This window comes from Rhincodon typus, chromosome 13 (assembly GCF_021869965.1).
Source record: "Rhincodon typus isolate 14 chromosome 13, sRhiTyp1.1, whole genome shotgun sequence".
Classification (NCBI taxonomy): domain Eukaryota; kingdom Metazoa; phylum Chordata; class Chondrichthyes; order Orectolobiformes; family Rhincodontidae; genus Rhincodon; species Rhincodon typus.
This window is the reverse complement of record NC_063344.1, coordinates 54293022-54309062: the sequence shown is the minus strand read 5'-3', so window position 1 is coordinate 54309062 and position 16041 is coordinate 54293022. Positions and strand designations below refer to the sequence as shown.

The following is a 16041-nucleotide window of genomic DNA, read 5'->3' as shown; positions in this document are numbered from 1 at the left end:
TGATGTCGCACTGGAAACTTAGCAAAGTTGTGCAATGCATGTTCCCATAGGTAAAAACCGAAAGAACTGTGGATGTTGTAAATCAGGAATAAAAACAAAGTTGCTGGAAAAGTTCAACAGGTTTGGCAGCATCTGTCAAGGAAAAAACAAAGTCGACGTTTCAGGTCTGGTGACCCTTCCTCAGAATGGATGGTGGCTGGGAAAATGTCAGTTTATATGCAGAAAAAAGAGAGGAGGGGATGGGGTAGGGAGTAAACAATAGGATAGAGCCTAAAGAGAGAAAAGAGCAGTTGGACAGACAAACGAGTTGATAATGATCGGGTTGGGAGGGTGAAAAGTTATTAATGGGGACTATTAGTGACTAACAACAGGTGGTGTGTAATGGCAGGCTATGTGGTTACAAAGCCTGGTATGTGGGATAGGGGGCTCAGACATGGGAGTGTTTAGGCCCTAAAATTAGTGAAGTCGATATGGAGTCCAGAGGGCTGCAGGGTCCCCAAGCACAAAATGAGACGCTGTTCTTCCAGCTTGCATTGAGCTTCACTGGAACACTGTAGCGAGCCAGAGACAGAGACGTTGGCCACGGAACAGGGTGGTGTGTGAAAGTGGCAGGCAACAGGTAGTTCAGGGTCTTTTTTGCGAGCAGAACGTAGACGTTCTGCGAAGCGGTCACCCAGTCTACGCTTCATTTCCCCAATCAGAAGAGACCACATTGTGAGCAGCAGATGTGGCAGCACCTGTGTTGCCAGAACCTTCCACCTATATTTAAAGCCCAGCAGAGCACCATGTCAAATTCTGAAAGGCAGGAAGTGCCCTTCATTAGCTGCTGCTCCGCTATTTCTGGCAACCAGTTGTCATAGGAAGGCAACTGGCACTCTGCTTCAGAGTAGGGACCCAGATGTGCTGGTGGACAGGATGGTGGAGAGGAGGGCCATCTTCTTCCCCGTGCATTGGCAAAGGGCTTGTTCTCCACAAAAATAAGTGCCACCATCTTCTCTCTGTTTCTTCACACACACTATCTTTGTCACTGCACAGTAACAATCACTGAAGGTTAGACCAGAAGTCCACAACTCTCACAGTTGCATGGAACATCTCTACTTAATGATTCTCACCCACCTTATCCACCTGAGCTACCAACCTTTCCTGCCCTCTGCGCTTCCTACTCACATACCAGGGATAACTCACCACTTCTGCTGATCCTGCATCACCACTAACAGCTCTCCCATCTACTTCCATCTCATTCAATCCTTGCTTTGGTCTCATTGCAGGAGAAAAATGTCTCATATCCAGGTCAAAGATGGGAGTGGTTTAGCCAACATTCAGTCCCTCACCCTCCCAATGAGATTTTATTTGAGATGGTTGGATAGGATAGGGACCACTCCTGTGGGTTGCTGAGCCGTCCATAGTAGAGTAAGCTTCATAATGCTGTGCTGCTCTCTCATTACCACCATTGTTAGTTCATTCTTAAAACTTTCAAGGTTCTACCCTTATTGTGTTCAGCCTGAAGAGGCCAATGCCTCACCTGTAACTCCTACTCTACATTGTAGAAACAAGTTACATGTCCCTCTGAGAATGCCCAAGCTTAAAAACTTGGTAGGTTTTCCTTCTAGATTCGACTCAGGAACATAATCTGGTGAGTACAATATCATTGACATGTCTCCACAGCTGGTTGAGGAAGAAATAACCCAGGTCTCTGACATTCAGAGGACTGCCAGAGACCAGGCATCTGCTCAGCTCCAGGCAGAAGACGACCCATGTACTGGCCATTACTGACTTCATACAAATTGACAGTCTCAGGAACAGCAGGCAGGTATATCATAGGCAAACAGTAAACTGGCCTGAAGGCTGGAGGGATCAATCAATCTTATCAGCACCGTACTGGGGCTCCGGTCTGCATGTATCTAGAATCACACAGCAGGCATCCCAAAAGGTACCCCCTACCCCTTCAAAAGAAATTACTCCTTAGGCACTCCAGAGGTGCCAGCCCACTTTACCTCATCCTCCATCATGCAACCACCAAAACTGTAGAAGTTTCAGCCACGAAGGGTGAACCTATGTTTGGGCTGGCCGCTCTCAGGATATCTGCACCCACTAAATCAGACACACACATGGGCTCCAGCTAATGATTCTGGGACTGGACACTAATGCAGTGGGAATGCAAGGAAAAAAAAAATGCCATGACAGTACAATGGAAACATGGGTGACACATCGTTGTGAATACACTTTCACATCCGTGCATATATGTGCACTTTAAATCAACTGTCATTTTAGCTGTAAGACCTGTTTACATTGTTACCATTTCAGAGTTAAACAGCCTCTTCATACATGCCAAGGAGGCTGGAAGGTGTGTTTGTGTGACATTGCTAATCACCGAGAACCATCCTTAATAGCGTTGATTTGAAGGATCCTTCAACCCTTACGTTAACGAATGTAGCCAAGACTTACTAGATTAATAAAAGGAGATCATGGAGACCAAAGTTAATCTGAATGCCTTGCATCAGCGCCTTGCCTCCATTCATGTTCCAAATTTACTGCCACTTGTATAGTGACACTTCTCTGGAGACTAGGGTTCATTCTTAAAAAGGAGCACACATTCTAAGAATGGATGATGGCCAGTTGACACCCAAACTCTGCCTCTTTGTGCAGTGATGTCAATCCTGCCCCCAGAGACAAACAAAAATGCTTCCCCCATTCACTCTGTTACTGGCAGCCATTTTTGTTCCTCATTGTTCAGTTGCGATTTGGCTGAAGATGCAACACTCCTGTGCTGGAGCTTCAGGTTCCACATGTTCATCAAGATTCCCCCATTCCCCAGCATTCATATTCTGCTTTGCATTGCTGTCCACGTCAACCCCCCTCAGTTTTCAGGCTGTCTATATTCCCATCCAAATCTTTTATTTAATGGTTAATATCCTCAATTTTCTTCTCTCAGTCCTCAAATTATAGCACATATACGGTCAGGATAACTACCACCCCTGCTCCTATGCAGTATCAGATCTCACACTTTTATCTGGAGGTTCCCCCTTCATTGACATTATCCTTCCGGTGTCACAGCATCCCATCCTCAGACTCGAGTTTCCCACTTTCTGCTACACTGAATGGACAGCCCCGTTAACACCCTTCGATGTTTACTGCTCAATCCCTAGTATTGACCACTGGGCACCTTGTGAAGACGATCCTGACTGCTAATGTCCCAGCCCCCTGAATGAGGCATCCTCAGCATTCAGACTGACTTACCCATGATCCTTAGGCTAGGTGGATTTGACCTCCAGGATTGAATATGGCCAATCACTGAACTACAAGGACATGGACCATCATACTTAGGTTGCACTAAGCTCCTGACGGACCATGGCCAACCCCCAGTCTGAGGTCAGATAATGCTCTTGGCGAAGTATTGAAGCAACCCCTGACTGACAAGTTCTGCTTCTAGTCCCCTTAGACTTTGAAACATATGCAGTGTGGTTGCCAAAAGAGCTGCTGGCACATGCTGCAAGTGTGACATTGATGTAGCTTGGTACTGTACAGCAGTACATCCACTTCCTCGAGTATTCACTGCTGGCAACCATGACAAAATACTGGCCTTTCAGTCTTTTGTAAAAGGCAAGGCAGGCCAGATTTGATTTGATTTATTATTATCACATGTACTGAGATACAGTGAAAAGTATTGCTTTGAAGGTTATCCAGGCAAATCATACCTCACATAAGTACATCAGGCTAACAGAACAGAATGCAAAATATATAGTGTTACGGCTACAGAGAAGGTCCAGAGAAAGATCAACTCTGATATACTCCTACGTCTGATAACAGATGGGAAAAAGCTGTTCTTGAACCTGTTGATACGTGTTTTCCAACTTTTGTACCTTGAAGAGAGTATAACCAGTGTGTGAAGGTTTTTGACTATGTTGGCGGCTTTCCCAAGGCAATGGGAATTGCAGACAGAATCAATGGATGAAAGGTTAGTTTGTGTGATGGACTGGGCTACATTCACAACTCTGTAATTTCTTGAGGACTTGAGGAGAACAGTTGCCATACCAAGCGGTGATGCATCTGGACAGGATGCTTTCTATGGTGCATCTATAAAAATTAGTAAGAGTCACTGTGGACATGCCAAATTTCCTTAGCCTTCTGTGGAAGTAGAAACGTTGCTATGCTTTCTTGACTGTAGCATCGATGTGCATGGACCTGGACAAACTGTTGGTGATATTTATTCCTAGGAACTTGAAGCTCTCAGCCACCTTTACTTCAGCACCATTGATACAGACTGGGATGTGTTCCCTACTCCACTTCCTGAAGTTGATGACCAGCTTCTTTGTTTTGGGAGAGGTTGTTGTAATTAAACCACGCTATTAAGCTCTCTCTCTCTTTCCTGTACTCTGTCTCTTTGTTGTTTAAGATCCAACCCACTACAGTGGTGTCATCAGCAAATTTGTAAATGGGGCTAAAGTGGAATTTGCCCACACTGTTGAGAGTATATAAAGAGTATAACAAGGGGCTGAATATGCAGCCTTTTGGGACACCAGTGGTGAGATTATCTTTTTAGATAACCTTTTTAGATTTAGATTTATTTATTCGTCACATGTACAAAGTATCGGAATAGGTAAGTACAGCGGAAGTGCACAATGCCGCCATTCACTGGCGCACACTTGGTTACGAAAACCAGAATTAAAAGATTTAACAGAGCCAAAAGTTAGGCAAGAGAAAAAAAAGAGACAACAAGGTGCAGGGCTGGATGAACACAGCAGGCCAAGCAGCATCATAGGAGCAGAGAGGCTGGAACTGCAGATGCTGAAAAGTCCAGATCTCAGTGTCCCAAGTGCCATCTCCACAATGGTACAGGCACCGCTCCAATCGCTAGGACACCCAGGAGGCTGCCCCCACCGCCATGCTAAAGGCCAGCCCTTGTCACCTCACCAGCCCACTCTCGCTGCTGACAGCTGCTACCTCACCAGTCCGCTCTTCATCAAACCGGCCTGCTCTTGATCTGCTGCCATCGCTTCGGCCCATGCTCCATCCACCGTCACTGCAGGAGACGCTCCTGCCAAACGACCCAACTCCTTAGGTAGGTAGTTAAAAGGCCAGGGGATGGGGGAAGAGGGATAGAATTACTGCAGAGAGGAGAAACTGGTGAGCAGAGTGGAGCTCTGAATGGAGCGACTTATCCTGCCACCATCTTGCAAATTCTATCCTTAACGGTTGCAGTCTATAGGTCAGGAAATCGAAGATCGAGTTGTGGAGGCAGAAGCAGAGTTCAAGATTTCAGAGTTTGGTTGAAATTATGGTGTTGAAGGCAGAGCTAAAGTTAATAAATAGGAGTCTCATGTAGGTGTCCTTGTTATCCAGACGTTCCAGGGATAAGCACAAGGCCAGGGAGGTGGTATCTGCCGTGGACCTTGGCGATGATACACGAATTGTAGTGGATGAAAATCTGGGAGGCTAGAGTTCATTACGAACATCTCAAAGCACTTCATAATGATGGATATCAGAGCCACTGGGCGGTAGTCATTAAGGCACGCTGCCTGATTTTTCTTTGGCACCAGGATAATTGTGGTTTTCTTGAAGCAGGTAGGCACCTCACATTATAGTAAGGGGAGGTTAAAGATGTTCGCAAATACTCCTGCCAGCTGGTCCACACAGGATCTGAGCGCACCGCCAGGGACTCTATCCTGGCCAGACCCTTTCCCTGGGTTTACCCTCAAGGAGGTTAATCTGATATCTGCAGTGGTAACTGTGGGTACAGGTGCACCTAAGACTGTCGGGGCAGGTGACATCATTTCACTGACCTTCTGTTCAAAACAAGCACAGAATGCATTGAGCTCAATTCGGGGAGGAATGCACTGTTGTCAGCCATTCCACTCGACTTCGTTTTGCAGCCCGTCATATTGTATAAGCTTTGCCATCGGCATGTTTGTGTTTGTGTGATTAGTCTGGGACTCTAGTTTAGTCTGTTATCGGCTCTTGGCGTCCCTGATAGCTTTGTGAAGATCGTACCTGGATTTCCTGTATAGGTCTGGGTCACCAACTTGAAAACCTCAGACCTGGACTTTTCTCTCAGTTCATCCATGGTTGCCGGTTGGGGAACACTCAGATTAACCTCTTTGGCACACAGTCCTTTACACACCTTATTGATGAAGTATGTAACGGCAGTGGTATACTCATTGAGGTTGGCTGCTGAATTGTTGAATATGGAGGAGTCCACCAACTTCAAGCAGTCACGTACAAACTCATCCATTACCTCAGACTAGCACTGTACGAGTTTCTGTAGTGGATTCTCATGCTTCTGTTTCTGCTTGTAAGTCAGGGGAAGGGGCACAGCTTTATAGTCTGATTTTCCAACATGTGGGTGGGGGATGGAGTGGCAGGTGTCTTCATAGCAAAGTTCAAGGGTGTTTGGGCCACTGGTGGGACAGGAGCTGTGTGATGGTATCTTGGTAGCACATTCTTGAGGTTGGCCTGTTTGAAGTCATTGAAGACAATGAAGAAGGCCTTGGGGTATTATGCCTCAAGGCTATCTGAAGCAGTGTATATTTCATTAAGTGCACTGTTCTGAATGGGGTGGAATGTAGACTGTTGTTAAGATAGCAGCAGTGAACTCCCACAGCAGGTGGTAGGGATGGCACTTCACCGTTAGATATTCTGGATCCGGGGAGTAGTAACTCGCCAGGATTGCCACATCTGAGCACCAAGAGGTATTAATTAGGAGGCAGACCCCTCTGCCCTTTTCCTTGCCTAAGGATGCTTGGCAATCTATCCAGTGGATTGAAAAACCTGCAGGATGTAAGAAACAGTCAGGTGAAGCAGGAGTGAGCCATGTCTCTGTAAAACAGAGCACACAGGAGTCTCTCAATGCTCTTTGGTAGCTGAGTCTAATTTCAAGTTTGTCCAGCTTGTTTTCAAGAGCTTGGACATTTGCCAGGAGCATGCTGGGCAGGGGGATCTTGAAAGCGCATTGTTTCAGTCTCACTTGCAGGCCAGCAAGTTTCTTGTGTAAGTAGCTGCCTGCGATTGGGCCTGGGAATTGGTGTGGATGGTCTGCTGTTCCAGAGGTACGTGGGTGTGTCTAGGGAGGTCCTAAACACTGGTTGTGGCCTTGGGTGCCCCGGAGGATCTTGTTCTCGGTCTGTTTGGGCCTCAATGTCGGGACTCTATGAGGTCAGGCCGGGCCACGGAGTCAGGTCTCCGATCGGCGTCTGGGTCAGGGGTATCCAACAGTACCAAGTAAAACACAAAGTGAAACAATCCTGTGCCAATGCACGAGATGGATGCGTGTCCCTGAACAGACAGCGATCCGGTAGGAGCACCGCAATGTAAAGGGTCCATGAGTTCAAAAGTGCAAGGGTGAAACGCGTCACGAGTTAGGCAGAAATCAGCCATGATGATGTGGTTCTTAGGCAATGCTGACTTGTGTTTGAAGGGTGAAGGCAATCACTGACCATGAAACATGTAATGAACTGTTGGTGAATCAACCTTCAAACAGAGGCCCAGAGAAGCAACCAGCAAGCTGCATCCGTGAGGTAACCGCACTGACTTTCAAAGGTAGGAAATGGCACCATCTAGTTTCTCAGCAGTACATACAAAAATCACAGACTGCATGCAAATGTGGCGATAAGCTAATGAGGTACAGATGCAAAAATAGTCATTGCTTACTGGCGAGATTCCGAAATTGTTGTTAAAACCTCAAAGAAAATTGCACTTCTCAAAATAAGAGATGCAGGTATTTTCCCATCATATTCACAGTATGTTTCAACTTTATCCATGCTGCTCAAGAGCCAGGAAAATTCCACCAATTGTCTTTTCATGATGTTGACTTAAGGATAAATATTAGCCAGGACTGTGAAATAGCGTTAAGAGATATTTTATGTCCACTTGCGGATACAGATAAAGCCTCAGTTCATTGTCTCATTTGAAAGTCAACACCCTGACAAGGAAGCACTGGGGTTTCTCAATGCTGAAATCCTGGAATGGGACTTGCACCCACAACCTCTGATTTAGAAACGAGCATGCTACCAACTGAATCATGGTTAGCACCGGCTAACAGAAACTGTTCTCCCAAACAAAAATAAACTTAGTTTATAGGTTTGGTCAATGAAGATATAAATGCAAAGGGGCAAGTGGTTCACAGTACAGAAGGACAACATTAGACCTTATGAGGGGGAGAGGTGCAGTGCAAAGGCCAGGCTAAACATTAATGTGGAATTTTTGTCTTATCTACTAAACCCTGAAGCCTGCCTCATCAGATTCAAGGTAAAATGAAAAAGCACAAACACATACTTACTTGTTTTAATTAAACCTTAGAAACACAAAATAGTTTCAAATCTGTACAAATGGGTTGGATGATGCCAGAGTTCATTCTGTAATCAAAGTAGGAATGTGAACAAAATAACCTCTTTATTGTATTTATTGCCAACTTTGAAAAGATCAAAATGCTGACAGAATAAAGAATTCAAAAAATGTACCATAGCAAACTGCAGAAGATCACACTGGTCTTTTATTCCTGACATCACCAAATGTTCTACCTAAAGAATGATCTACTTCTTGGCAATGCAAGATAATAGAACATCACACCTATCTTACTGAGGATTCATAATCTTGCAGGTTCAAGGTGCCCTTGTATTATAAATGCAAATGCTTCAGCATACAAAAGCATCAGCAAGTTCCTTGGGCAAAGGTGTCCATCAGCTGACAGTGGAGTGTGCTTTCACGCGAAGTTATCATGAATTCCAAAATTCCATTACACAAGTCACATATCAACTTGATGGGAATATTTAAAAAGCAAATAAAAGGCATGTTTTCAAAAGCATCAGGCCTGGGTGATTATGACAGATTAGTGATGAAGTTAATTTTCCATTTCACCACCTCAAGCTACATAATTGTCCACAAATAATTTATTCCCACTCTTCCTGTGTACATAATGCTCAGTAACAAAATTCCAGTCCTTCAAGTACTCACCTAATACGGCAGAAGAAAGACTTCTCTTGCATGCAGTCTGGTGATGATGAATCTGAAAAAATAACAAATTACAGAAACATGATAAAAATTTTCGGAAAGGGTGAAAAGATCATCTTAAAACTGCTAGTTTAGTGAAATCGCACAGTAAAATCTGTTGAGGTTTAAATGACCCAGTGCAGAAGAATCAAAGCTAAAAGCATCAAATTGGACAATAATTTTCTCAAACATAAAATATATCTTTCCTGTTTATTTTGTCAGAGCAACTTTCACTTTTTTGTTTCTAATCTCTTTCAAATTGACAAAAGAAAATGAAAAAGAGAGCAGGGATTACCCCAGTTTACAGGAATCAAGAGAAGCAAAGTTAGTAACACAGATTCATTTTGCATTTTACTTACCATAAAAGTAATGTAAGACTTGAAATAAAATTTTTGTATTAAGCTGAATACAACAGCTCCACAATCTCTCAGTTGTTATCAAATCAAAATGACCCGTTTTACTGCTGTGGGGGCAAACGTTATCCCACCACCAGATAGTAAATGAAGCAGTCATGAGATCTAACCAGCAATTAAGAGAGCACTGCTCATTCTTGCCGACATCTGGGTCTCTGTCACTTCAGTGAAGACGTTGAAATGTGGACTTAAGCACTCTATGGAAACTAGCTGTAGTCTCATTAATTTTGTTGGCATATGGATACCAGTTTTCATAAAAAAAAAAGAACCTTGAGATGGTTCTTTGTAAAAACAAAGGGATGTGAATATACAGCATAAAATTCTACAAACAACGATTGGCAATGACCAGGCATCTCTAAAGCGAACATGGCAGATCACTTAGAAGAGGTGGAAAAAATAACTCTGCTTACAACATTGTGGGCCAGCAATTCCTTCAACAAACCTGCAGTGACTTGGCTCCACAAGGATCCAGATTTCACAAACTTGCCAGCCAGCAGTCTGGTCACCAGAATAGTATTAACAAGGCTACACTGTGATAATGTTTTGGCCTCAGACTTCTTAAATTGAGTGAGTGACTATCTTCTGTCTAACTGGCTGCAGTTACAAGGGTCATACTTGTACAGGAAGGCAGATTAACACAGGTTCTGAAGTATAAAGTGTTAAGCAAATCTTTACGAATGACGCATGCCTGATTTAATCACACCCAATTCTAATCTTTACAATATGAACTTAGTTCAATTTAGGTATCATATTTAGAATTAAATGTGCACAATTTTGGGCACCTGCATTTAAGAAGATATGGATAAGATTCAAAGAGTAGCTAGAATTATTATGGTACCTAGGATCCAAGTAAAAAGAAATTCAGGGCATGTTCATAGCTGAAGTAGACAAAAGCTGCCTACGTACTTGCGTCAGAGCAGAATTTAAAAGACAAGAGTTAAAAATAATCAAACAAGACAGGAGATTAGGATGAACCTCACCCTCCCCAAACAACTGAATATAGAACCTAATTCAGCTTTAGCAGCGTTAGGAGTAACTTCTCAAAAAAAATACTGGATGAAAAGTCTTTTGGGAATATTAATGAAGATTACTGGAACAAGAACATAAATAAATAGATAGAATGTACAGCACAAATGGTCCATTTTCCATGATTCTCTTTCCACACTTTTTATCTAACCCTACTTGGAGTATTTGATTCCACTCTACCTTATGCTTAGCATGTTTCCTTTTGCTATTGGGCTCCACAGCTCCAAGTGGCAGGAAGTTTCACACTCTAGCTACATAAAATAAAACTTGCATATTCATGTCATTGGGCATCACTGGCTAGGCCAGCATTTGCTGCCCATCCATAACTGCTTTTGAGAAGGTTGTGGTGAGCTACCTCGAGTCACTGGATTCCACCAAGTGTAGGTAAACCCACAAGCTGTTAAGAAGGAAGTTCCAGGATTATGAAGGAACAGTGATATAGTTCTAAGTCAACATAACGTGAAGCTCAGAAAGAAGCTTGCAGGCAGTGGTCATAGAATCACCGAGTCATAGAGTAATACAGCATGGAAACAGGCCCTTTGGCCCAAACTTTCCATACTGACCCATGGAGCCTACTCAGTTAGTTCCAATTGCCTGCATTTGGTCCATATCCCTCTGAACCCTTCCCACCCATGTACCTATCCAAATGTTTTTTAAAATGTTGCTATTGTACCTGCCTCAACCACTTTCTCTGGCAGCTCATTCTATATACACACTACTCTCTGCGTGAAAAAGTTGTCCCTCAGGTCGTTCTTAAATCTTTCCCCTCTCACCTTAAAACGATGCCCTCTCGGTTTCAATTCCCCACACCTGGGAAAAAGATTATATGCATTCATCCTATCTACGCCCCTCATGATTTTATACACCTTAATAAGGTCACCCCTTATTCTCCTACGTTCCAAGGAATAAAGTCCTACCCTGGCCAACCTCTCCCTAGAACTCAGGCTTACTAGTCCTGACAACATCCTCGTAAATCTTCTTTGCACTTTCCAGTTTAACTAAGTCTTTCCTATCACAGGGTGACCAAAACTGTAGACAATACTCCAAGTGCAGTCTCACCAACAACTTATACAGCTATAACAGAATGTTCCAACTCCTATACTCAATGCCTCAACTGATGAAGGCCAGCATACTAAATGCCTTCTTCACCACCCTGTCTACCTGTGATGCTGCTTTCAATGAACACTGTACTTGTACTCCTGGGTCCCTTTGTTCCACAACATTCCTCAGAACCTTACCATTTACTGCAAAAGTCCTACCTTGGTTTGACTTTCCAAAGTGCAACACCTCCCACTTATCTGTATTGAATTGCATTTGCCAATCCTCAGCCAACTTCCCCATCTGACCGAGATCCCTCTAATTTCTGATAACTTTCCTTGCTATCAGTGATACCTCCTTATTTTGTAGCATCCGCAAACTTACTAATCATGCCTTGTACATTCACATCCAGATCATTTAAGTAACTAACAATAACAAAGGTCCCAGCACCGACCCCTGTGGCACACCACTAGTCACAGGCCTCCAGTCCAAGAAACACCTTCAACCATCACCCTCCGCTTCCTACCATCAAGCCAATTTTGGTTGAGTTAGCTAGCTCTCCCTGGATCCCATACAACCTAAACTTCATGACTAGCCTGCCATGCGGGACCTTGTCAAAGGCCTTACTCAAGTCCATCTAGACAACATCCACTGCCCTACCCTCATCTATCCTCTTGGTCACCTCTTCGGAAAGCTCTAAAAGATTTGTCAGACATGACTTCCCCCACACAAATCCATGCTGGCTATCTCTAATCAGACCTTGACTCTCTAAATGTTGATTGATTCTGTCCCTCAGTATCCTCTCCAATAACTTGCCTACCACTGATGTCAGGCTTACTGGCCTGTAGTTCCCTTGCTTGTCTTTGTCTTTCTTAAACAACAGAACAACATTAGCCATCCCCCAGTTTTCTGGAACTTCACCAGTGGCTAAAGATGAAGCAAAAATCTCAGCAAGGGCCTTTTCTTCCCTAGCCTCCCACAACGTCGGAGGATGGACTTGGTCAGGCCCAGGGGATTTATCCACCTTAATGCACTTTAAGGCTGCAAACACCTCTCTCTGGTAATGTGTATGCTGTCCAAAACATTTCCACTTGTTGTCCTTATTTCCTTAGCATCCACGATTCTCTCTGGAGAAATATTCATTAAAAATGTCCCCTACATCCTGTGGCTCCATACCTAGATGGCCACGCTGATCTTTACGGGGATCTATTCTCTTCCTAGCCACCCTTTTACTCTTAGTATATCAATATGATATGCAATTGGGATGATCTTTAACATTATCTGCCAGATCCATCTCATACCCTCTTTTTGCTCTTGTGATTTCTCTCTTAACTTAACTTAACTGCCCCTACACTTTTTATAGTCATCTAGGGATTCACTTGAGCCTGATAGCTTAAACCCAACGTATGTCTTCTTATTTTTCCTGACCAGAGTCTGGACTCTTGATATCATACATTTCAAAGCCTCCCATTTGCCAGTCATTCCTTTTCCTTCAAACAGATTCACCCAATTGACTACTGCGAGATCCTGCCTAACGGCCGCAAAATTGGCTCTGCTCTAGTTCAGTACCTTAACCAGTGGACCTGTCCTATCTTCATCCATAACTATGTTAAAACTGAGACAGTTATTGTCACTGGACCAAAAAAGTGCTCTCCGACTGACACTTCAATCACTCGCCCAACCTCGTTTCCTAACAGGAGGTCCAGTGTTGCACCCTCCCAAGTAGGGCCTCTACGTGGTGTTCCCATGCATCTTGTCCTCCCAGGTGGCAAAGGTCATGGATTTGGAAGCTGCTGTTGAGTTGCTGCAGTGCACCTTGTAGATGGTGCTGTTGTGTGTCAGCAGTGGAGGGGGAGGAGTGTTTTAAGGTTGTATCTAGTGCGTCAATCAAGCAAGCTGCTTTGTCCTGGATGATTTTGTGCTTCAGCATTCCTCGAATCCCCATCAGGTGAATTCTCCATTAGATTTATTAATTGTACCACAGAATTTAACTAAACCACATTTAAGACTATCAGTTTCAAAATACGTAGTCTCCTAATCTCCTTTTTCTTCCTCCCAAAATGCCCCAGCTCACACCTAACCCATACTGAAATTTATTTGCCAATTATAGGCCCATTCTGCGAGTTTATCATCTTGTAATATAGTATTTCATTTCACACAGCGGTTTCTGAATTCCTAAAACTGATTGCTGGGGGAAAGAGGGATGATGGAGAAGAGGTGCGGTGGGGGCGTTGAGAGAAGGAAGGATTTGAGGGGATCTGAATAAAATTTGTAAGAATTACATGCATTATCTATACAGGGCAAACAGACAGCCAGGGCTGAATAATGGAAATGTGAAAAATTATAATTAGTTTCAAAATCTGCTCAACAACTTTTGGCAACAAAGGGAGAATTTACACATGAATTCTCTCAGTAGAATAAATGGCTAAAATGGACTCTTATAATACGTATCCATGAAAATCTGGGTTGAATTTCTTGGTTTTTTTTTGCATTCTCTCATGTTGTTAAGGTCATTTGGAAAATTGATTACTGGTTACATAATTGGACAGCTGCGTTTTCTCAATCTGTGTACCAACCAACCGCTGGCAACCATTATATAACAAACTACAACTCAAGAGCTGTGAAAGGATCTGTTAATATAATAAAACTTACTCACCAGCAGCTGTGCACACACTCCACAGAGGCAGTTGAGATGGCTTTGTAAAGCTGTAGAAAACTCCAACATCTTGTGGAGCAAGGAGCTCTGTGAACTTGACATTTTTGAAGACATCTTTATTGCAATTCAGAATTGAAGAGGCTTGGTCAGAGATGTATACAATCTGTCCCGTGATCAGAGAAACAGTTACAGCAAAGATATCCTGCAAAACAAGGCCAAACCAGTGAGTTGAGAAATGAAGCAAATGGTTAGCATTACTACTCTCAGTAACTAGATATAGAGAAACAGTAAATCTCGTAGGTTCTTAATTTACCATTTCATGTCAGATCTAAATTGTGAAGAACCTAAAGTACTGCAATAGTGAATTGTACTGTAGTGGCTATTATCATTCTAGAATTGCTCGGAATGTCTCTTAAATCCAATGTGATTTCAATTGAGGTTCAGTAAACCTACAGTTACATGTGGAACTGAGATTTCTCTTGCTATGAAGACAGAACAGGAAATGCCCCCAAAACTATTTGCCCACAATGAATTTAACAGCTTGAAGATAAATCCTACTTTAGAAGAAATAGGAACAAGAGTGGGCCGATACTTTCCCACCTTTTCCTTCTCCTCTCCCCGTCACATATAGACTCATGCTTCACTTTTCCCCTCCCTGCTTCCCTGCAGCCAGCTCCTTCTTACACCTCCCAACCCAACTTCTAAGTCACTGGGACAAACCTACAATCGAGGAAATTTTAGATGATGACTACAAACAGCACAGTGTGTCTGGAGTCACCTCTTTCAGTACCCTTGGATATAGGGCATCAGGACCTCGTATGTCAGCTTTCAGTCTTTTTTAAAAAAAATGTTAATTACCATAAGTTTCTCACTTTGATCAGATCCTTAGTTCCTGCTACTTCTGGGATGTTTTTGCATCTTCTACCATGAAAGCAAACAAATTATTTGTTTGATGTTGCTGCCATTTCATTAATTCCCATTATAATTACTCCTGTCTCAGCTTTTAAGTGACGAATGCACACTTCTGCTACTCTCAGCCTTTATACCTACTTCTAAAAACTCTTAGTCTGTTTTGATATTTCTGGCTATTTTACTCTCAGGACCAAGACAGGATCTTTTTTATTTTGGCCATCCTTGCTGATATCTAAAATGTTTCCAATTGTCAAAGTCATTACTATTAGTAATACTATAAAAGAAAGAGATCATAACATTGCTATTTATACCCTTCCCAGTTAACCATCGATGGATTACTTTCTTTGTGGAGTTCTTATTTCCCAGTGGAATTCAGATTCATCAATAAAATGAACTATTTCTCTAAAAGTACAATGGTAAACATATCTTCTTCCGCATACCTATGTAATTGGTTTACTTAAGCATAATCACAAATGTCCAATTATATTCAAAATTTCCAACAAAAATCACATTCAATATACATAGCGTATTTTCTGTGACATTGCTCGAGTCAGAAGATAAAATGTTTACATTTATGGTTGTTTAATTTCATTTTTTAAAAAAAAAATTCCAAAAACTTTTTCTATTTGCTACGATAGGATTTGAAATCATGTCCCTAGAACATTAGCCTGGGGTCCTGGATTACTAGGCCAGTGACATTATCACTACGCCATCACCACCTCCCCTTAACACCAGATGTCTGCAGCAGAGATACCAGTTAGGTATCAAGAGATGGTTATATACATACAGCAACATACAGCAAAGGGTATGACAACATCCTGGCCACTTATTTTGTGATCCAAAACTAACTAGACCCCCAGTCAAGCTCTTCCAGATCGCTACAAAATTGGCATCTGCCCGACAATGTGGAAAAAATTGTTCAAATGTGTCCTGTTCAGAAAAGAATGTCAAATCAAACTTGGCCCATTACTAGCGCATCAATCTATCCTGATAATTAGGAAAATTACAGTGCAA

At 42.8% G+C, this 16041-nt stretch overlaps 1 protein-coding gene across 1 annotated transcript in view; it reads right to left on the bottom strand.

The window, feature by feature from the left end:
• Positions 1-16041, bottom strand: part of per2 (period circadian clock 2) — a 79458-nt gene that overhangs the window by 44703 nt on the left and 18714 nt on the right. The window contains exons 7-8 of the mRNA XM_048604121.1: positions 14116-14317; positions 8947-8998 (exon numbers count right to left, since the gene is read on the bottom strand). Coding sequence (XP_048460078.1) covers positions 8947-8998; positions 14116-14317 — 254 coding nt within the window. The remainder of the gene's footprint in view (positions 1-8946; positions 8999-14115; positions 14318-16041) is intronic.